Source organism: Nicotiana tomentosiformis, chromosome 2 (assembly GCF_000390325.3).
Source record: "Nicotiana tomentosiformis chromosome 2, ASM39032v3, whole genome shotgun sequence".
Lineage (NCBI taxonomy): Eukaryota > Viridiplantae > Streptophyta > Magnoliopsida > Solanales > Solanaceae > Nicotiana > Nicotiana tomentosiformis.
In genome coordinates, this window is record NC_090813.1 from 119375093 (window position 1) to 119399587 (window position 24495).

General features: G+C 35.6%; 2 protein-coding genes across 2 annotated transcripts; one reads left to right on the top strand and one right to left on the bottom strand.

Moving 5' to 3' along the window:
• Positions 1-7885: 7885 nt before the first annotated feature.
• Positions 7886-9500, bottom strand: LOC138905493 (zinc finger BED domain-containing protein RICESLEEPER 2-like). The gene is made up of 3 exons (XM_070194016.1): positions 8420-9500; positions 8262-8333; positions 7886-8001 (listed from the first exon to the last, which is right to left on the bottom strand). The coding sequence occupies exons 1-3, from the start codon at positions 9498-9500 to the stop codon at positions 7886-7888; spliced, it is 1269 nt and encodes a 422-aa protein (XP_070050117.1).
• Positions 9501-16951: 7451 nt separating this feature from the next.
• Positions 16952-21196, top strand: LOC138906664 (premnaspirodiene oxygenase-like). The gene is made up of 2 exons (XM_070196023.1): positions 16952-18090; positions 20956-21196. Exons 1-2 carry the CDS (start codon positions 17173-17175, stop codon positions 20986-20988), a joined length of 951 nt encoding a protein of 316 aa, XP_070052124.1. The 5' UTR covers positions 16952-17172; the 3' UTR covers positions 20989-21196.
• The last annotated feature ends 3299 nt before the right edge of the window (positions 21197-24495 follow it).

Genomic DNA, 24495 nt, shown 5'->3' on the forward strand with positions numbered 1-24495 from the left:
GTTAGTCATGTCCGGACACCTTATGGATTGGAGAATTACTTTGCCTGTTGGGATCTCGAGTACGAGTCCGAATCCGGACCCTAATGCATTGGAAGCGACATCGGTGTATAAAATCCATTGATCTTGTGTTTGCGGGGAAGTTTCGACGACTTCTTTTGTTTACTTCAAGCATTATTTTTGCGCTGAAGTAGGTGACAAAGTAGGAGAGGACTTGTGATTTCATCGCAGTCTGTAGTTGATACGTGATATCATGCTCGCTCAATTCTATATCCAACTTAGCCAATCTTCCAGATAGCTCGGGCTTATGTAAAATACCTCTCAGGGGAAAAGTTGTGTGAGATGGGGTGACATTGGAAGTAGGGCCTAAGTTTTCGTGAAGCTACGACCAAAGCCAGTGCCAGTTTTTCGAGGTGGGGGTACCACGTCTTGGCGTCGATTAAGGTTTTGCTAATGTAGTAGATGGGGGATTATGTACCTTTGTCTTCTCGGACTAGGACTGCGCTTACTGCTACTTCGGATATGGCGAGGTAAATGAGGAGACGTTCTCCAGGTTCTGCTTTGGCTAACAAAGGTGGTGATGATAAATAAGCCTTTAACTCCTTTAGGGCTAGCACACACTCGGACATCCATAGAAAATCATTATCTTTTTTGAGTACGACAAAAATTTGTGACACCTATCAGACGATCGTGAGATGAATCTTGACAGGGCGACGATGCGGCCGATTAGCCTATGAACCTATTTTTTGCTGGTTAAGTGCTCTGGTATTCCTTCTATGGCCTTGATTTGATCAGGATTGACCTCGATGCCTCTTTGTGATACCAGTAAACCTAAAACTTTTCCCAAGGTGACGCCGAATGCACACTTCTCGGGATTTAGTTTCATACAGTATCGCCTGAGTATGTCGAAGGCCTCTTTCAGGTAGTCGATGTGGTCTTCTTTTCGTCTGGATTTGACTAACATGTCGTCTATGTTGACCTCCATGGTTTTGCCAAGTTGGTTTTTAAACATTCTTGTCACCAACCTCTGATAGATTGCCCCCGCATTTTTCAGTCCGAAGGGCATTACCCTGTAGTAATATATTCCTTGGTGGGTGATGAAGTTAGTTTTCTCCTGATCTTCCTCCTCCATGAGGATCTGGTTGTAGCCCAAGTATGCATCTAAGAAGCTCAGTAGTTCGTGCCCTGCTGTTGCATTAATGAGTTGGTCGATATGGGGTAGCGGTAATGAATCTTTGGGGCATACTTTGTTTAAAGCCGTAAAGTCTACGCACATCTGCCACTTTCCGTTCTTCTTTTTTACCATGACCACATTGGCAATCCACTATGGATATTTTGATTCCATGATGGAACCATTTTCTAACAATTTTTCAACCTCCTCGCGGACTGCATCGTTTATTGCGAAATTAAATTTTCGCCTAACTTGCCTCACCGGGGGGTGGAATGGGTCGACGTTCAACCTGTGTGTGGCGACCTCTTTCGGGATACCCGACATGTATGCATGGGAAAAAGCAAACAAGTCCGCGTTAGCAGTTAAGAAGTGACAGAATTTACCTGGTTCTTGAAGCTTGCGGTCGATGTAGGCTATCTTGCTGTGGTCGTTATCCTTAAGTTGGATGGAGTCGAGGTCTTCTACGGTTGATCCCATGGCGTCTACTGTTTCGGGATCTCTGATGACGCCCGCTTTCTCATCATAGCTCAACCTCGACATTGTTAATTGCTATGCATCCTCTGCTTTGCCCTTCATTTGTTGGGTGTATGTACAATCCTGGGTGATGCGATAGCATTCTTGAGATGTACGTTGTTCTCCTTGTATGTTGAATACTCCCATGGGGTTGGAAATTTGATGACTTGGTACAATTTGGAGGGGATAGCTTTCATGGCATGTAACCAAGGTCGACCTATTATGGTGTTGTACGTCGTATCCTGGTCCATGATGTGGAATGTGGTTTCAAGAGTGATGCCGCCGGCCAGGAAGGGGAGTGTGATTTCCCCAGATGTTAGTTCAACTGCATTGTTAAAACATGTCAGCGTGATGCAGCGCGGTACTATCTTATCCTCGAGTTTCATTTGCGTAAGTACTCGGGGATGGACAATGCACGTGCCGCTCCCATTGTCCACCATTATGCGTCTTACATCTGTATCTAATATCCGTAAAGTGATAACAAGGGCATCATAGTGAGGGAAAACCAAACCGTGGGTATCTGACTTATCGAAGATGATACTTTCTTCGAGTTCGTCGTATCGTTCATGAGTGATTATCTGATTGATCTTGTGAGTTGTGGTGAACTTTACGCTGTTGATCGAAACGTCGTCGCCGCCCCCGATGATCATTTGAATGGTGCGGGTCGGTGAGGGCAGTTTCAGTGGTCCCTGGTGTTGTTCATGTCCTCGAGCAAAGTTTGTCCTTCCTCGGTCGCTCAACAATTCTTTGAGGTGTCCTTGACGAAGCATGTTCACGACCTCCTGTCCTAGGGAAATGCATTCCTCGGTTTTATGACCTAACTCTTGGTGGAACTTGAAGAGGGCGTTTGATTTTCTAGTGCCGGAATCTGACCTCATCTTTTGTGGCCACTTTACTTTTTGTCCGAGCTTCTCGAGTGCATAGACTATTTTTGAAAGTGACACACAACAATTGTGAGCGGATAGTAAAGGGGGCATACCTCTCTCATTCCGGTGAGTCCCTGTCCTTGGCCTAGATGGGCCCTCCTCGTGGCGGGAGGGGGGCATGATGGCGTTTTTGACATAAGGCTAATGCATTTCTCGGTCGGATCGTGGAGCTGCAAGATCTCTCTTGGCATCATTTCTTCGATCCTTTCTCGTTTCGGCATGTACCGAGGTCAATTGATAGGTTGGCCCATTCAGGTCGTCTTTGTCAGCAGGGATCTCGGCAAAGTAGGCGTTGTGTATCTCATACCAAGTGGTTGGAGGATATTTCATAAGCCGACTTAATAGTTTTCTGGTCGCCCTTGAGCCATTCCTATTCAGCCCGTTCTGGAAAGCTGCTACAACCATTCCTTCTGATACATTCGGTAAGGTCATCCTTACCCTGTTGAATCGAGCGAGTAAGTCCCTCAATCCTTCTCGGGTTGATTGTATGATGGCAAATATATCGTTCACTCTTACTTCTGCCTTTTTAGCCCCAACATGGGCCGTTACAAACTTGTCGGTCACCTCTTCGAATGTTTCAATAGAGCGTGCGAGCAGCTGTGAATACCAAGTTAATTCTCCTCCGGTAACGGTCTCGCCGAACGTTTTCAACAAGATGGAGGAGACTTGTTCTTTGGCGAGATCATTGCTTTTTACCACAGTGACATAGTGAGGTACATGATCTTCGGGGTCAGTCGTACCATCGTAAATTTTCAGTTAAGGCGGCATCTTGAACATCTTGGGTATGACATGTGGGGCGGCTTCATCACTGTAGGGCTTCTCGACGAACCGACCAGCGTCTCTTTTTGGCAAGAGTTTTGGGGCACCCGGTATTTTGTCGACCCTTTCTTGGTGTTCTCTCATTTGATCCCGAAGCATTTTGTTTTCATTTTTCATTTCTTCTATTTTCCTCAGAATGGCCATGAGGGTATCGTTACCTGCATTATTAATATTGTGAGTGATACCTGCTACTGAAGGGGAAGGGTCGTGCTGCTCGGCCGCTGCTGGCGCAATGCAAGTCTCTGCATCTTCTCTATCTACCTCCTAAGTGGGCTTGTTTAGGATGTCGGTCAGCGTATTTGTCAGCAAGGCCTCGAGTAGCTTCTTCACCGCTAGTGGCGCCTCTTGCGCTGTGGACGAGGAAGCTTCTTTACCACGGGATGCTATGATACTGACGGGAGGGAGGGGTGATCTACTCCATCGGGGAGAGGTGATATGCGTTGTGTCTTTGCCTTCTATTTCGGAGACCTCATTGATGATGTTTAAGAAGTTGTTAGTGAGATCGGCCACTGCCTTCATCCTTTTTTCTCCTTTTTCTGTCATGTCAGGTCTCGGTGTACAAGGAAGTAGGATCCTCTCTCTTTTTTTGTGAATTATGTCAGTTTTAGATCTAGAAGAAACTAAAGATTCAACTAAAGTATCTTTAATCTCAACCGGAAATGAATTAGCATCGTTGTCATCCTTGTTTTCCCCAAATTACACTTGTAAAAAATTAATAGCGAAAGGGATATTTCTCGTAATACCTTCCTCTCCTCCATCTAATTGACATGGAGCTGCCATATACCTCAAGTTTTCAGTTTCAACATGTTATCGTAGCGATCACTCAACTTTTTTTAGCACTTGGCAAAATTGAATGACTTTTTGGTTATAAGAGTTTTTTTATTTTATATCGAGGTGTCCGGTCGAGTTTATATGTATCTCAATTAATTTTACGGGATACATGTCACCTTCCATCAGTAACAAGTATTAGGTAACTTTGTCTAGCAAAACTTGGATAGATGAAAAGAACTAACACACTGTTTTTTGTCTTTATTGGTTGTAAGAATTATTTAGTGACTTTTCGTGATACTTACCAAAATTGGGTGACTTTTTTTTCATACACCTAATTTAGTGGCTTCGGTTCAATAATATGTAACTTATTAAGTAATCATCTGTGAAATTAATTAACTGGCTCCCTTAGTCCCTTTATGTCATGAATTTTCCTTTTCATCTCTATCTAAGCAAAGCAAAAGCAATGTGAGCCCAAAAACATATTGTTTAGTTTGATTAGTTTGATTTGATCATATATTTTCCAAAGGATAAATACGAAAAATGAAATTTCAAGAAATATGCTTGAAGTTGACCCCTAATACATCTCATCAGGTATCAAAAGCTAGCCTTGGTTGGAAATTAGGGCCCCAACTTATTCTCCCTTTTATTAAAAATAATATCCTGAGAAAAGAAAAAGTTAAAGAGATCATATCACGCAACAAAAACTCTTTTTTTTAATTAGAAAAAGTTATTCTACCATTTGTTTTATTCTACCATTTGTTTTAGACAAGAGTAGGTTGTTACCGCGGGACCACCCTCCAATTCCAATCAAGAAGTTGTGAATTCGAGTCACCCCAAGAGCAAGGTGGAGAGTTTTTGAAGGGGGAAGCCGAGTTTCTATCGGAAATAGCCTCTCTACCCCAAGGTAAGGGTAAGGTCTGTGTACACACTATCCTTTCCAAACCTCACTAGTGAAATTATACGCGTTATTGTTGTTTTATTCTACCAAGTTATATGTGTTTGGCCTATACTATACTTGGCATGATATCATGCAGTTGCATAGCCATATACAGTGAAGGACGGTTACATGAATATCTTTCGTCCAAAATTTTATATATAAAAAATTATATTAAGTGTATATATAAAAAAAACCTTGACGAAATTTCTGTATTATCCTTTCTTTTTCTCTCTCTCCTCTTGTTTTGTGAAAACTATGTATACGAGTATCTTTTGGATGAAGCTCGGGATGGTTCCGATCCATAAACAAGGTATTCTCTATACGATTAGTATATCAACAGCCATTATTTAAGTATGATGAAGGAGGGAGACGTCACTCATTATCTCCATAATATCAGTGAACACTAAAAATTATACTACTATACTTTTAAACTTTTAGGCTCGTTTGATACTAGGATAAGGAATATTTAAGTTCAAAATTAAATTTAGCAAGAGTTTATCTCATGTTTGGTTGGTAGAAAAGTACAGTATAATTAGGGCGGCCCGACGAATTTTGTGGCCTAAAGCCAAATTTTATGAGGGGTCTTAATTTTTTTAATTTTTTTTTAATTTGAAGTCCATTTTTTTGTATGCTGAATACTCCCATGGGGTTGGAAATTTGATGACTTGGTACAATCTGGAAGGGATAGCTTTTATGGCGTGTATCCAAGGTCGACCTATTATGGTGTTGTACGTCGTATCCTGGTCCATGATGTGAAATGTGGTTTCAAGAGTGACGTCATTGGCCAGGACGGGGAGTGTGATTTCCCCAGATGTTAATTCAATTGCATTGTTAAAACATGTCAGCGTGATGCAGCGCGGTACTATCTTATCCTCGAGTTTCATTTGCGTACGTACTCGAGGATGGACAATGCACACGCCGCTCTCATCGTCCACCATTATGCGTCTTACATCTGTATCTAATATCCGTAAAGTGATAACAAGGGTATCATAGTAAGGAAAAACCAAACCGTGGGTATCTAACTTATCGAAGATAATACTTTCTTCGAGTTCGTCGTACCGTTTATGAGTGATTGTCCGTTTGATCTTGGGAGTTGTGGCGAACTTTACACTGTTGATCGAAACGTCGTCGCCGCCTCCGATGATCATTTGAACGGTACGGGTCGGTGAGGGCAGTTTCGGTGGTCCCTGGTGTTGTTCATGTCCTCGGGCAAAGTTGGTCCTTCCTTGGTCGCTCAACAATTCTTTGAGGTGTCCTTGACAAAGCATGTTCACGACCTCCTGTCTTAGGGCAATGCATTCCTCGGTTTTATGACCTAACTCTTGGTGGAACTCGCAGAGTGCATTTGATTTTCTAGTGCTGGGATCTGACCTCATCTTTTGTGGCCACTTTACTTTTTGTCCAAGCTTCTCCAGTGCATAGACTATTTCTGAAGGTGACACACAACAATTATGAGCGAATAGTAAAGGGGGCATACCTCTCTCGTTCCGGTGAGTCCCTGTCCTTGGCCTAGATGGGACCTCCTCATGGCGGGAGGGGGCATGCTGGCGTTTCTAACATAAGGCTAATGCATTTCTCGGTTGGATCGTGGAGCTGCAAGATCTCTCTTGGCATCATTTCTTCGATCCTTTCTCGTTTCGGCTTGTACTGAGGTCAATCGATGGGTTGGCCCATTCAGGTCGTCTTTGTCGACACGGATCTCGGCACAGTAGGCGTGGTGTATCTCATCCCAAGTGGTTGGAGGATATTTCATAAGCCGACTTAATAGTTTTCTGGTCGCCCTTGAGCCATTCCTGTTCAGCCCGTTCTGGAAAGCTGCTACAACCATTCCTTCTGATACATTCGGTAAGGTCATCCTTACCTTGTTGAATCGAGCGAGTAAGTCCCTCAATCCTTCTCGGGGTGATTGTATGATGGCAAATATATCGTTCACTCTTGCTTCCACCTTTTTAGCCCCAACATGGGCCGTTACGAACTTATCGGCCACCTCTTCGAATGTTTCAATAGAGCGTGCGAGCAACTGTGAATACCAAGTTAATGCTCCTCCGGTAAGGGCTCGCAGAACTTTTTCAATAAGATGGAGGAGACTTGTTCTTTGGCGAGATCATTGCCTTTTACCACAGTGACATAGTGAGGTACATGATCTTCTAGGGGTGGACATTCGGTATTTAAGAGTTTTGGTTCCGTATTTCGATATTCGGTTTATCAATTGTGTATACCAAATACCGTACTAAAGTATTTCGGTACGGTTCGGTATTTTTTATTTTGGTTCAGTACGATTTCGGTTTAATACATATTCATGTATCGTACTACTAAGTGCTAATAGCCTAAGCATTAAGCAAAAGGCAACAACACTAAATAATCAAATCCGCCATTCTACCTAACAAAAGGTGTGTAAGTAAAGCAGCACCACAACACTAAATAATCTGCCAACTGCCATTCTACCTAATAAAAGGCAGCAAGGCAGCAACACTAAATAATAAAATAAGCAAGCCAGAAACACTAAATAACAAAAGGCGTGTAAGAGCACATGATTATCACATTCACAGCAAGTACATGCCTGATTATCACATTCCTAACAAGTACTTGAAAGGGAAAAGAAGTGAATAAATATCACAGCAAGCTAAGATAGTAACAACTACTAACGAGTAGCAGCAACCAGCAGAATTAAACACAGTGCAACAAAAACATAGAGGGCATCCCTCTATTCAAGTTTACACTAATAGTCTTAAATCAACTTAGTCTTAATTCTTAAATACGGATTTCAGGAAGACGCTCAAGACAACGCCTAATATGCTTCCTTAAACAATATGTGCCATCCCTCTTTGGATGAGCATTAGGAGCACGGGTCATGATTGCACTTGAACCTTAAAAAAAAAGATAAATCATAAGTTAGAATATTATTTTTTTTGATGATAATAAAACAAAACTACAAAAGTATATCACCAAACAAATAGAGTATTAAACTTACCACTCAAGTTGCAAGTTGCAACTATACATCAAACAATACTAGTAGAGCTTCCATTATTTTCCATATCTAAAGATAATTCGACCAAATATGTCATATAAATAAACAAGTATGATATATTATTTTGAACTAAAATACACACAAAATATTAAAGCTTACCAAACTCGAGTTTCTCAAGATACTCCCAGTTTTCTTCAACACTAATAGGATTCTTCTCTTTGCTAAGCCAATCTTGAACACAAACAAGAGCTTGCACACATTTAGGAGTAATGAACTCCTAAATGAATCAAGAATACGGCCACCGGTACTAAACATACATTCCGACGCCACACTAGAAATTGGAATGGCCAACACATCACGAGCCAACTCTGAAAGAATAGAAAATCTAGGAGCATGTGTTTTCCACCAACTTAAAATATCAAATTCTCCACTAAAAGGCTCTTGTTCTTCAATAATGTATTTATCCAACTCCGATTTAGTACCCCCACTTACATTGTCTTCCTTTTGTTTCTTCAAGTGAAGCTTCGTCCTTATTAATGATGCAGTTAAAATACTCTCACTAGATGTATTAGATGTGTTAATAGATGAAGTAGAACTAGATAGAGATTGAGGACAAGATCCAGTTGAATACTTTTTTAGATACTCTTCAAACAAAGAATTCATATAAGCATACACCTCAGCATTTATTTTCTTCCCTTTTTCCTCCCCAAAAAATTCTTCAAGTGTAAGGCTAACATATTCAAATTTGTTACGTGGATCCAAGACGGAAGCAATAAAAATTATTTTATTCATCTTTTCAGGCTTACCCCAATACTTCTTGAACTTTTCTTGCATCCGCTCAACCATTTTTCTCAAATGCTCATCCTCACTAATTAAACACATTTTCAAATGACAATAAAGTTCAGATACTTCCTCAAAATGAGAATTACAAGTGACATAACGTGAACCTGAAACTTTTTTGGTGAGCTCGTGAAATCTTGCAAAAAACGCTATCACATTCCTCATATTCACCCAATCATCAGATTCAAGAGGACTTGCACTACTACCATCTTCACAAAGATGAGAACATAGATAAGCAGAAAATCCATCATCAAAAAGATGAAACTTGTCAAAGGCCTTTTCAAAGTTTTGTGCCGTATCCAACATAAAATAGGTGGAATTCCACCAAGTAGGAACATCCAAACATAATGTTTTGGTACATTCTACCTTTACATGTGCACAACACTGTTTAAACTTTAAGGTCCTTGCAGGCGAAGATCTCACATACCTCACAATATTTCTAAGGCGTGTGACAGAAGCATCAATTTCTTTCAAACCATCTTGCACAATTAGATTTAGTATATGAGCCATGCATCTCATATGAAGATGTTTACCACTCATCATATTAGTTTTCCACATATCTAATTTTTTTAGACAATTCTTTGACTGTGACATCATTTGAAGAAGCATTGTCCACGGTAATAGTGAACACCTTGTATAATTTCCATTCAAGCAAATAATTAGAAATAGCTTTAGCCATCTCTTCACCCTTATGACTAGTGATAGGGCAAAAAATTTAGTATTCTTTTATGCAACTTCTAATCTCTATCAATGAAGTGGGCTGTCAAACACATATAATTTATTCTTTGCAATGAAGTCCATATGTCTGTTGTGAGGCAAATTTTTGGTTGTGCTTCTCTAAAAGACCTTCTTAGATTTTGCTTCAATTCACCGTAAACTTCATAACAATCCCTTGTTATTGTTCTACGAGAAGGAAGACGAAATAATGGTTGAGTTATTCTCATAAATTTCATAAAGTCTTCCTTTTCTACAAAGCTAAATGATAGTTCATCAATAACTATCATCTCAATTAAGGCCCTCCTAACCACTTCTTGATCAAATTTCCAAAGCGATCCTCCATTATTTTGGCAAGATTGAAAATTTATCTTTGTTTGACTATTATCTTTATCAATGTAAGGTGGGTATTCTTTGCATCTAGCCAAATAATTTTTCAATCCTGTTGTTCTATTCCTAGACGTATTAGCAGCATAAGTTTGCTTACAATATCTACACTTTGCTTTACCGACCCCATTTACCTCAAATTTATCAAAATATTGCCAAACTTCGGATCGAGGTTGCATGGCTTTTCTTTTCTTAGAATCTTGAGTATCAATTGTGTTGGTGTTACTATCTTCAGTAATAGGTAAACTTTTAGTTGAACCGGCATCACTTACTCTACTTTCATCGGCCATCTATACAAAATTAAAATAAATATAAACACAAATTGAGACTAGAGTTGAGTTTAGATAATCAAAGTCTAAAATGGAGGTTGACAAGTATTTGACAAGGATATCTACGAGTTTCTGGGCTACTGTTTCCCTAACATAATTTTGTAATCTCACTAGAGATATATTTATGTGATTATCTTTCACTAGAAATACTAGTAATTGAGAGCAAGAAAAAATAATATTATGCAAAGAGTGGAATCTGGAAGTGAGTCTTCATGTCAAAGTTAGTAACCTTCTATAAGACAATTAATGTAGACGTTCAGTTTCCTTTTTTCTTTTACAAATATAGAATTTGTTAGCTGATTTTATTATTATATCAAATGAAGATAATCAAAATAAAGTACGCCACCTAACAAGAAAATGCATCTTTGCACGCCACCTAGTGAAAGATAATCACATAAATTCTTTTTGCTTGCCCACCCCTAGTTTTCACTCATTCAAATCTTGTAGTTTAATAACTCTACTAAAAAACTAATCCCACTCTTTACATGTCACTGGAATCTTTAGGTTCAAAGTGAAATTTTTCAGAACTTGTTTATGAAGAGATTAGCCATTAAAAAAAAAAAAGTGGCAAAATAAAGAGTTTTTCTTATTCCAAGAACTACCAATTAATCTACCATAAATTATTATAAAAAACTGAAGATTGAAGAATAAAAAATTATGATCCTTTTGAAGAGTTGAAGATTGAAGAATGAAGGTAAAAAATAAGGAAACCAGCAGTCACACTTGAGAGTCATCAGTGCCGAGGTCGTGAAGTCGCCGTGACGTCGTCTGACTCGTCTCTATCGCGCCGAGGTTCTCACTTTTCTGAGTTCTCTCTCACAGTCACAGCTCTTTGCCTCTTTGGCTATGTTTTTGTTTCTCCCTTTCTAATTTCCTGTAGTGAAGTAAAACTAGGGAAAGATTAAAGAGGGTAAGAGTTGGGCCTTATTGGATTGGGCTGGGCACTAGGGCAATGTAGAGAATTAGAGATACAACATATTGGGTTGGGCTGGGCAGTATAGGTCCAACATAAAATTCTTTAAAATTTGATATTTCGGTATACCGAAATTTCAAGATCCTAATATCGAAGACCGAACCATTATACCAAAATACCGAAAATGTAATACCGAATTATACCGAAATACCGAAAAAACCGAAACCAAAATACCAAATTAATTCGGTCCGATTTGAAATTTAATTTTTCGGATTTTATGCCCACCCCTATGATCTTCGGGGTCGGTCGTACCATCGTAAACTTGGGTATGGCATGTGGGGCGGCTTCATCACTGTAGGGCTGCTCGACGAACCGACCAGCGTCTCTTTTTGGCAAGAGTTTTGAGGCACCCGGTATTTTGTCGACCCTTTCTTGATGTTCTCTCATTTGATCCCGAAGCATTTTGTTTTCATTTTTCATTTCTTCCATTTTTCTCAGAATGGCCGTGAGGGTATCGTTACCTGCGTTATTAATATTGTGAGTGATACCTGCTACTAAAAGGGAAGGGTCATGCTGCTCGGCCGCTGCTGGTGCAATACAAGTCTCTGCATTTTCTCTATCTACCTCATGAGTGGGCTTGTTTAGGATGTCGGTCAGTGTATTTGTCAGCAAGGCCTCGAGTAGCTTCTTCACCGCTAGTGGCGCCTCTTCCGCTGTGGACGTGGAAGCTTCTTTACCACGGGATGCTGTGATACTGCCGTGAGGGAGGGGTGATCTACTCCATCGGAGAGAGGTGATATGCGTTGTGTCTTTGCCTTCTGTTTTGGAGACCTCATTGATGGTGTTTAAGAGGTTGGTAGTGAGATCGGCCACTGGCTTCGTCCTTTTTTCTCCTTTTTCTGCCATGTCATATTTCAGTGTACAAGGAAGTAGGATCCTCTCTCTTTTTTTTGTGAATTGTGTGAGTTATAGATCTAGAAGAAACTAAAGATTCAACTAGGATATCCCCACAGACGGCGACAAGTTATTTGACCAAAGAATGATTATTTTTGGCTAAACTAATTGAATATATTTGATTTGAGGTTAAGCCTAACTAATATTAATAACTTCATATATGAACTCAATATGCGATACCGATAAGGATAGAAGAAGATCTCGCATTCAAGTACTTCGAATGGCACTAAGGTAAATAAAGGGAATGATTCACCCAAAATCGAATAGGATAAAAACGGCCCTTCTTCTGGCCACGATGATTGATAGATAGATACAAGAATTTTTGAAGTCTTTCTTAGATTTTTTGTAAAAGATGTAGAAAGTTTTTTTGTCAAATAAGTTCTTGTCAGAGAGAGATCCCCTTCATCTGATCTCCCTCTTTCTATATACAGGGGCAGTCCCTCAATTAACCCTAAAAATACAAGTATAAAGAATAAATAACAGAATATTCTCTTAAAGGTTCTATTGCTGAACTGGCCATTAACTGCTATCTGATACTTAACCTCGGCCATAACTGGTTGCTCGGCCAAGAATCCTGTTAGTGATTTATCGACCTCGGCCAAATGACCTCGGCAGATTTTGACCCATATAATATGCTCTTTAAAAGAAGAAAAGTATCTTTAATCTCAACCGGAAATGAATTAGCATCGTTGTCATCCTTGTTTTCCCCAAATTACACTTGTAAAAAATTAATAGCGAAAGGGATATTTCTCGTAATACCTTCCTCTCCTCCATCTAATTAACATGGAGCTGCCATATACCTCAAGTTTTCCGTTTCAACATGTTATCTTAGCGATCCCTCAACTTTTTTTAGCACTTTTGGTTATAAGAGTTTTTTTATTTTAAATCGAGGTGTCCGATCGAGTTTATATGTATCTCGACTATTTTTACGGAATACGTGTCACCTTTCACCAGTAACAGGTATTAGATAACTTTGTCTAGCAAAACTTGGATAGATAAAAAGAACAAACACATTGTTTTTTGTCTTTATTGGTTGTAAGAATTGTTTAGTGACTTTTCGTGATACTTACCAAAATTGGGTGACTTTTTTTTCATACACCTAATTTAGTGGCTTCGGTTTAATAATATGTAACTTATTAAGTAATCATCCGTGAAATTAATTAACTGGCTCCCTTTATGTCATGAATTTTCCTTTTTATCTCTATCTAAGCAAAGCAAAAGCAATGTGAGCCCAAAAACATATTGTTTAGTTTGATTAGTTTGATTTGATCATATATTTTCCAAAGGATGAATACGAAAAATGAAATTTCAAGAAATATGCTTGAAGTTGACCCCTAATACATCTCATCAGGTATCAAAAGCTAGCCTTGGTCAAAAAGCAGATCACTGGCTTTTGGAAATTAGGGCCCCAACTTTTTCTCCCTTTTATTAAAAATAATATCCTGAGAAAAGAAAAAGTTAAAGAGATCACATCACGCAACAAAAACTCTTCTTTTTAATTAGAAAAAGTTATTCTACCAATTGTTTTATTCTACCATTTGTTTTAGACAAGAGTAAGTTGTTACCGCGGGACCACCTTCCAATTCGAGATTGTGAATTCGAGTACCCATAGAGTAAGGTGGAGAGTTTTTGGAGGGGGAATCGAGTTTCTATCGGAAATAGTCTCTCTACCCCAGGATAGGGGTAATGTCTGCGTACATACTATCCTCCCAAAACCCCACTAGTGAAATTATATTGGATTATGTTGTTTTATTCTACCAAGTTATATGTGTTTGGCCTATACTATACTTGGCATGATATTATGCAGTTGCATAGCCATATACAGTTAAGGACAGTTACATGAATATCTTTCGTCCAAAATTTTATATATAAAAAATTATATTAAGTGTATATATAAAAAACCTTGGCGAAATTTCTGTATTATCCTTTCTTTTTTTCTCTCTCTTCTCTTGTTTTGTGAAAACTAGTGCTATATAGAGTATCTTTTGGATGAAGCTCGGGATGGTTCCGATCCATAAACAAGGTATTCTCTATACGATAATTAATATGAATTATCTGTCCCTTTAATCTGCGTTTAATCCGCTAGAGAATCTTCCCTTTAAGCAATCTCATGACTCATAGGTAACACTCTCTTTAGGTAGTAAACAAATATTGTTTTGGATGTGGATGATTAGGTAAACCCCAATTAGTATATCAATAGCCATTATTTAACTATGATGAAAGAGGGAGACGTCACTCATTATCTCCATAATATCAGTGAACACTAAAAATTATATACTTTTAAACTTTTAGGCAGGTTTTGTATTGGGATAATGAATAATTAAATTTAGGATTAAATTTAAGAAAAATTTATCTCATGTTTGGTTGATAGAAAAGTGCAGTATAATTAGGGGCGGCCCGACGAATTTTGTGGCCTAAAGCAAAATTTTATGAGGGGCCTTAATTTTTTTTTAAATTTGAAGTCCATTTTTTTAAATTTTTTTAGATGCAAAATTATTAATAATTTTTTTATAATCAATTTTTTTCTAATAATTCTTTCTCAATTGATAATATAGCTAATTTATTTAACCTCTCTTCAGACATTATTGAGCTTTGTCAAGATTTTATCAATTTTAATTTCGAAAAACTTCTTTCTGCTGAAGCAACGGTAACATGAGTTATTAACATTATTCTATAAGCAATATAGGCATTTGGAAAAGAATCAAATCTTTTTATTTGATTGAGTATATCAATTAAACTATTATTTTCTAAAAGGGCAGCCCTGTGCACTAAGCTCCAACTATGCGTGGGGTCCAGAGAAGGGCCGGACCACAAGGATCTATTGTACGCAACCTTACCCTGCATTTTTTGCAAGAGGCTGTTTCCACGGCTCGAACCCGTGACCTCCTGGTCACATGGCAACAACTTAACCCATTACGCCAAGCCTCCCCTTCAAAACTATTATCTTCTAATTGTACTATTTTCTTTAACACTTTTAATTCAGAAAATAAATCTAAATTATCAATATCGGATTGATTATTATGCTTTAAGGAACACTCAAGATTAAGGCAGTATTTTTTCTAAATTTCTATTATCTAGTGATCTCAGTTTTTTTACGCTAAATAGAAAACAAAAAATATTTTTATATGCTTCGAATTGTTCAAATATATTTTGAAGTGAAAAAATAGTCTTGTCTACTATGTATAAATAGTAATTAACTCTGAAGGACTCTTCAAGAGATTTCAATATCAATATTCACGTCAAATTATTTTTTTCTATATATCACACGTTACTTACAAAGTTTGGATTTGATTTTCATTTCAGATGCAATTTTCTTGGCCGAAATCATACCAGTTGTAAATCCTTTTACCCCTTAACCTTTTAAGACACAAGTTTTATAAGTCTTTTTTTTTCTTAAACTCCGTGACGAGTCAAACAACATCATCTAAATTGAAACATAGAGAATATATAATATAATAGGTGTAATAAAAAATGGGACCAGTTGCTTTACCTGCTTTAGGGTAGGGCCGCCCCTGAGTATAATTAATCCCGAGATTAGTTATCTCAGAATTGTAGTATTTTTTTATCTCCATGAAAGGATAAAATAACTAATCTCGAAATAATTTGTCTCGGGATAACTTCTTTCCCACCAAATTACCCTTAGCATACTGGTAGTAAGTATCATATTATATGGCGTTGTCCATGGGACACATAATAATATGAATTATTTGCTATAAAGCATATCAAACCTTCAAAACATTAGGGACGGATGTAGGTAAGTTATCGGGTTCATTTGAACTCGGTACTTTTGATGCAAAATATAAATTTATATATAAAAAATTCACTAAAATTATTATGAAATAGTAGCTACAAACCGATATAACTTAAAAATATAATAGGTTCAGTGCTAAAATATCTAAAAGTTGAACCCATATAATTTAAATTCTGGATCCATCTCTGCAAAATAATAACATAGTATAGTTCCTTCACATATATCACCATCAATAAGTGAAAACATATAGGAGGGGACATGATAATTTACTTACTATACGTTTGTATAAACGAGAATGAAAATTAACATTTGTAAACCATATCTCATTGACAAATAAAGCTTTCTTTAAAATTTAAATAAACTTTGAATCACCTCATATTTTAACTTGCAACGTCCCTCTATACATATATTGTCCATCTTTCCAAGATTGCCCCTAGACGGAAAGAAGACTCATGCTTGACATATTGGAGAGCACTGTATAGACGATACACCGTTCTTCAGAAACAAAATATTTGGCAACCTTTAGAAATTAAAAAAAAATGGTAATAATTGTAAAGTAAATTTGGTGAGAAAACAATTTATAAAAGTCATGAGAGGAATGGTATAGATCCCATGTAATTTCTACTTTCGACATTGATAATGCAGTATTCAGTTTAAAGTAACCTTGACAAGGATTAAAGTTAATGGAGATAGAGAGAGAACTTGAGTGAGAACAAAAATAGAGATAGACAAGACTTATTAATCAAAGAATATAGTTTTGAAGATATCTTTTCAAACTGAACATAGTTTGAAAAGATTTTCCACGTAAAATCTATTTTATTTCCGTTGTTTGACTATGAATATTTATGCGATACACAGTTGGTCCCAACAATAATTTCTTTTGCCCTTTATAAAATTCACGTAAATCTTTTCCGATTTTAGTCCTATATACTTGATTTAAGAAGAGGGCCCAAGTAATACCAAATGAGCCAATTTTTATACTTTGTGTAAGTTTCACTCAATCCTAAATAATATAAAAGAGTGTACATAAATATATTTGGTTATCGAAATCAAACTTCAAAGAAAACGTGTGTTCAACAAATTATCCAAGAAATTAAATAAACATAAATTTGCTTACAAAAAGAGTAGCAAGCATTCTTCAAAGGATATATCCAGCTGCTGCTATTTCCTCATCCAACAATAATGGAGCTACAACTTTATTCCCTTGCTCTTGCCACTTCCCTCACATTACTTTTCCTTCTGATTGTGAAGTTATCTAAGAAATTAGCAAAAAACCCTAATCTAAACTTGCCTCCAGGTCCATGGAAATTGCCTCTCCTAGGTAGTATTCACCACTTAATAAGCATATTACCTCACCATACTCTGAGAGATTTAGCCAAAAAGCACGGCCCGTTAATGCACTTGCAGCTTGGTGAAATCTCTACAATAGTTATTTCGACTCCTCAAGCAGCCAAAGAGGTATTAAAAGTTCAAGACATCGCATTCACAAATCGCCCTGAGCTTTTAAGTGTCAAGATTTTGTGTTACAACTATTCGGATATTGCTTTTGCACCCTATGGAAATTACTGGAGACAAATGCGTAAGTTGTGCACGTTAGAACTCTTGAGTGCCAAGAATGTACAATCATTTGCCTCTATAAGGGAGGAAGAAGCATTCGACCTTGTTGAATATGTGAAATCAAAATCTGGATCCACTATTAACCTTACAGAAAAGTTGTATGCTCTTACAAATGCTGTAATTTGTAGAGCAGCATTTGGGAAGAGGAGAAAAGAAGAATCAGCATATTTTATGTCTTTGATAAAGGAAGTGTCTTTAATGGTAACAGGTTTGGATATAAGTGAAGTGTTTCCTTCACTCAAATTTTTGCATGCCATTACTGGGACAAAAGCAAAATTAGTGAAGCTTCACAAAAAGCTTGACAAGGTGCTTGACATGATAATTGAAGAGCATAAGGAGAACCTGCAATTAGTAAGCTTGAAAAAGAATGGTGAAGAAGAATCAATAAGAAAAGAAGATTTGGTGAATTTGCTATTGAGACTCCAAGAAAGTGGCACTCTTGAATTTCCCTTCACTGCAGACAATATCAAAGCAGTCATATCGGTGAGATGTCTTTAGTTTCTTTTTTCTGTTTTTTTACATTAGTCCATTCTAAATAAGTCGTATTATTATTCATTCTTCAAATGGCTGCATCTTATCTAAACTTCGGCTACTAAAGGGGTACGTGTTTGTTCATTATTAATAGAGATTTAAATTATATGTTACAATTTTTACAATGTGATAGCAAGTTATTTATTGTTTTACCAAATTATTAGTTTATGCTTATCGAAAAATATACATATACAATTTATTTAAAACCCTTTAGAGGAATTTATACATAATACAACTTCTTTAACATTTATTTATAAATTTACAACTGCTTTTAGAAAATTTCACAAAATACAATTTATTATAACTTTTTAACTTTTTAATTAGATTACTAAGTTCATAAACTCCTAAAATTTCTCCCCTAAACATGGGACACTGGCACAAATAAATTGTTAAGTGGTCGGTTACACATTACCTAATGTTTTAGACTCCTATAATATTTCAACCATCCCTGTATATTTCAACCATCCCTGTATTAATCATTAATACAATCAAAACAAATTCACTCTCAACAAAAATATGCCTTTTCAGTTTTAAATTATAGAAGGTTTTCATTTTTGTTTTCTCCCTTACAACCCCGACAAACCATACAAGGCTGGGGAATTTTGCAGCCGAAAGTGTTTGCTTTTCCCAAAGGCTTTTTGACAATGTATGATTTTATATTATATATACTATATATATATTATTATTATATATTTAATAATATATATATATTTTATTTGTTTCCCCAAGTTTGCTTTTTCTTTATCTCTCCATAGCAAAATGTCTTTACTTCCCCAAGTTCTTATATGATGTATTATTGTATATTATATATATATATATATATATATATATATATATATATATATATATATATATATATATATTGAACTGAAAAAAAGAAATATTATTAACAAATATACTATACTAGTATATACACACACACACTATGTATTACTGTATATATATATATATACAAACATTGAACTCAAAAAAAAAGAAATATTATTAACAAATATACTATACTAGTATATACGCACACTATGTATTACTGTATATTTTCTTTGGATAATGATTCCTTCAATGTATCCAATAAAACTTTGGGTCTTCTTAATTTGATTGATTAATTTTGCACAGTTAGAGAAACATGAGATTTCTTTTATGTATCAACGTGGTTATGAGATATTGTTATAATTTTCATCAATAATTAACAAAATGGAGAATGTTTAGGGGCTAATTATGGGATATGTTATTCCCCTTTAATAGGAAATTTGGTGTACTTGTAGGTATATTTTGGGAAAATGGTCGAATATACCCCTCTACTTTCATATATTATTTTTATTTAACCTCTGTTATACTATCAGGCTAAATTTACCCCTACCGCTATACTATCGGATCAAATTTACCCCTATAATCAGCAAACTTTTAAAAATACCCCTTGATATGTTAAGTAATATAAAATCTCCCAAATTTCTTTTATTTAAATCACTTGTTGTTGGTCTTCTTGGACCACTATTTTTCAAATAATTGACATTTACCTGCTTTCTGAATTATAGGAAAACAAATAAGAGAAAACTATCAAATAATACAACCGAATAAACAAAGTATAATAAATTAAAAAATCTAAATTAGGTAGCTTTTCTAAATTCTAAAAATATTTACAACATTCCAATTTTAATGAATTCATTACACCAAATGTGTGGAGACTTTGCAAGTATCAGCGATTGAACTTGAAGTTCCTAGGAGACTTTACATTGTCTAATTCAACTTTGCTTTAATTAAATGCATATACATTGTACACTCTTAAGTTAGTCGATCGAACTCTATACTAACCAGGCAATGACAAAATATATTTGCATATACATGTACATACATGATGATCAACTGCATATAATACATAATAAATAGACCCACTAAATTCTACGGTGTGTATATGATTAAAAATAAATAAATTCTATACCAATCTTATTTATTACAAGAAGAGAAATGGGTGCATTGCTAATTTAAAAAAATAAAAAATAATTTGTATAGTCTAGTAACTTTAGCATTCACATCAATAGTAAATTTTAAAAATAATGGAGCAAGAAGAACAACAAGTGATTTAAATAAAAAAAATTTGAGAGATTTTGGATTACTTAACAGATCAAGGGGTATTTTTAAAAGTTTGCTGATTATAAGGGTAAATCTGGCCCGATAGTATAAAGGTAGGGGTAAATTCGGCCCGATAGTATAACGAAGGTTAAATGTATACAATATATAAAATTAGAGGGGTATATTTGGCCCGTTTCCCGTATATTTTTATACATCTGTTGTAGAATATGTTATTCTATTATTAGTTGTAGATTAGGAAATATTTTATAAATTCCTAAGTAATTGTGAAAATTTCCCTTTTTTATCCCATTAATCATAGAACTTAAACTCTATTAATAGAAGCCTATTATCAATATTTTTTAAAACATTTACTAAAAGAATTGATAATCATCATTACTACTAATAGAAGTCCTCGGTTAAACCATAAAGTACTTTCTCTATTCCATTTTATGTGTGATTTTTTTTTTATTCGTTAAAAAAATGACGCATTCTATATTTGAAAATATTTAATTTTAACTTTCTCATTTTATTTTTAATTGCATTCTTTTATAGCCACATAAATTTTATGGAAGGTTTAAGACCATAGAGTTCAAAAGTTATTTTTCTAAATCTATTATATGCTGAATCAAACACCGTTACATAATTTGAAACCGTTGGATTATTTATGTAGGTCAAAGTTACAAGTTATTCATTTGATGAGTTACCCATAATTTGCAAGTTGCAAGTAGTAATAATTGTAAATGCATGCAGGACATGTTTGGAGACCTCATTGATGGTGTTTAAGAGGTTGGTAGTGAGATCGGCCACTGGCTTCGTCCTTTTTTCTCCTTTTTCTGCCATGTCATATTTCAGTGTACAAGGAAGTAGGATCCTCTCTCTTTTTTTGTGAATTGTGTCAGTTATAGATCTAGAAGAAACTAAAGATTCAACTAGGATATCCCCACAGACGGCGACAAGTTATTTGACCAAAGAATGATTATTTTTGGCTAAACTAATTGAATATATTTGATTTGAGGTTAAGCCTAGCTAATATTAATAACTTCATATATGAACTCAATATGCGATACCGATAAGGATAGAAGAAGATCTCGCATTCAAGTACTTCGAATGGCACTAAAGTAAATAAAGGGAATGATTCACCCAAAATCGAATAGGATAAAAACGGCCCTTCTTCTGGCCACGATGATTGATAGATAGATACAAGAATTTTTGAATTCTTTCTTAGATTTTTTGTAAAAGATGTAGAAAGTTTTTTTGTCAAATAAGTTCTTGTCAGAGAGAGATCCCCTTCATCTGATCTCCCTCTTTCTATATACAGGGGCAGTCCCTCAATTAACCCTAAAAATACAAGTATAAAGAATAAATAACAGAATATTCTCTTAAAGGTTCTATTGCTGAACTGGCCATTAACTGCTATCTGATACTTAACCTCGGCCATAACTGGTTGCTCGGCCAAGAATCCTGTTAGTGATTTATCGACCTCGGCCAAATGACCTCGGCAGATTTTGACCCATATAATATGCTCTTTAAAAGAAGAAAAGTATCTTTAATCTCAACCGGAAATGAATTAGCATCGTTGTCATCCTTGTTTTCCCCAAATTACACTTGTAAAAAATTAATAGCGAAAGGGATATTTCTCGTAATACCTTCCTCTCCTCCATCTAATTAACATGGAGCTGCCATATACCTCAAGTTTTCCGTTTCAACATGTTATCTTAGCGATCCCTCAACTTTTTTTAGCACTTTTGGTTATAAGAGTTTTTTTATTTTATATCGAGGTGTCCGATCGAGTTTATATGTATCTCGACTATTTTTACGGAATACGTGTCACCTTTCACCAGTAACAGGTATTAGATAACTTTGTCTAGCAAAACTTGGATAGATAAAAAGAACAAACACATTGTTTTTTGTCTTTATTGGTTGTAAGAATTGTTTAGTGACTTTTCGTGATACTTACCAAAATTGGGTGACTTTTTTTTCATACACCTAATTTAGTGGCTTCGGTTTAATAATATGTAACTTATTAAGTAATCATCCGTGAAATTAATTAACTGGCTCCCTTTATGTCATGAATTTTCCTTTTTATCTCTATCTAAGCAAAGCAAAAGCAATGTGAGCCCAAAAACATATTGTTTAGTTTGATTAGTTTGATTTGATCATATATTTTCCAAAGGATGAATACGAAAAATGAAATTTCAAGAAATATGCTTGAAGTTGACCCCTAATACATCTCATCAGGTATCAAAAGCTAGCCTTGGTCAAAAAGCAGATCACTGGCTTTTGGAAATTAGGGCCCTAACTTTTTCTCCCTTTTATTAAAAATAATATCCTGAGAAAAGAAAAAGTTAAAGAGATCACATCACGCAACAAAAACTCTTCTTTTTAATTAGAAAAAGTTATTCTACCATTTGTTTTATTCTACTATTTGTTTTAGACAAGAGTAAGTTGTTACCGCGGGACCACCTTCCAATTCGAGATTGTGAATTCGAGTACCCATAGAGTAAGGTGGAGAGTTTTTGGAGGGGGAATCGAGTTTCTATCGGAAATAGTCTCTCTACCCCAGGATAGGGGTAATGTCTGCGTACATACTATCCTCCCAAAACCCCACTAGTGAAATTATATTGGATTATGTTGTTTTATTCTACCAAGTTATATGTGTTTGGCCTATACTATACTTGGCATGATATTATGCAGTTGCATAGCCATATACAGTTAAGGACAGTTACATGAATATCTTTCGTCCAAAATTTTATATATAAAAAATTATATTAAGTGTATATATAAAAAACCTTGGCGAAATTTCTGTATTATCCTTTCTTTTTTTCTCTCTCTTCTCTTGTTTTGTGAAAACTAGTGCTATATAGAGTATCTTTTGGATGAAGCTCGGGATGGTTCCGATCCATAAACAAGGTATTCTCTATACGATAATTAATATGAATTATCTGTCCCTTTAATCTGCGTTTAATCCGCTAGAGAATCTTCCCTTTAAGCAATCTCATGACTCATAGGTAACACTCTCTTTAGGTAGTAAACAAATATTGTTTTGGATGTGGATGATTAGGTAAACCCCAATTAGTATATCAATAGCCATTATTTAACTATGATGAAAGAGGGAGACGTCACTCATTATCTCCATAATATCAGTGAACACTAAAAATTATATACTTTTAAACTTTTAGGCAGGTTTTGTATTGGGATAATGAATAATTAAATTTAGGATTAAATTTAAGAAAAATTTATCTCATGTTTGGTTGATAGAAAAGTGCAGTATAATTAGGGGCGGCCCGACGAATTTTGTGGCCTAAAGCAAAATTTTATGAGGGGCCTTAATTTTTTTTTAAATTTGAAGTCCATTTTTTTAAATTTTTTTAGATGCAAAATTATTAATAATTTTTTTATAATCAATTTTTTTCTAATAATTCTTTCTCAATTGATAATATAGCTAATTTATTTAACCTCTCTTCAGACATTATTGAGCTTTGTCAAGATTTTATCAATTTTAATTTCGAAAAACTTCTTTCTGCTGAAGCAACGGTAACATGAGTTATTAACATTATTCTATAAGCAATATAGGCATTTGGAAAAGAATCAAATCTTTTTATTTGATTGAGTATATCAATTAAACTATTATTTTCTAAAAGGGCAGCCCTGTGCACTAAGCTCCAACTATGCGTGGGGTCCAGAGAAGGGCCGGACCACAAGGATCTATTGTACGCAACCTTACCCTGCATTTTTTGCAAGAGGCTGTTTCCACGGCTCGAACCCGTGACCTCCTGGTCACATGGCAACAACTTAACCCATTACGCCAAGCCTCCCCTTCAAAACTATTATCTTCTAATTGTACTATTTTCTTTAACACTTTTAATTCAGAAAATAAATCTAAATTATCAATATCGGATTGATTATTATGCTTTAAGGAACACTCAAGATTAAGGCAGTATTTTTTCTAAATTTCTATTATCTAGTGATCTCAGTTTTTTTACGCTAAATAGAAAACAAAAAATATTTTTATATGCTTCGAATTGTTCAAATATATTTTGAAGTGAAAAAATAGTCTTGTCTACTATGTATAAATAGTAATTAACTCTGAAGGACTCTTCAAGAGATTTCAATATCAATATTCACGTCAAATTATTTTTTTCTATATATCACACGTTACTTACAAAGTTTGGATTTGATTTTCATTTCAGATGCAATTTTCTTGGCCGAAATCATACCAGTTGTAAATCCTTTTACCCCTTAACCTTTTAAGACACAAGTTTTATAAGTCTTTTTTTTTCTTAAACTCCG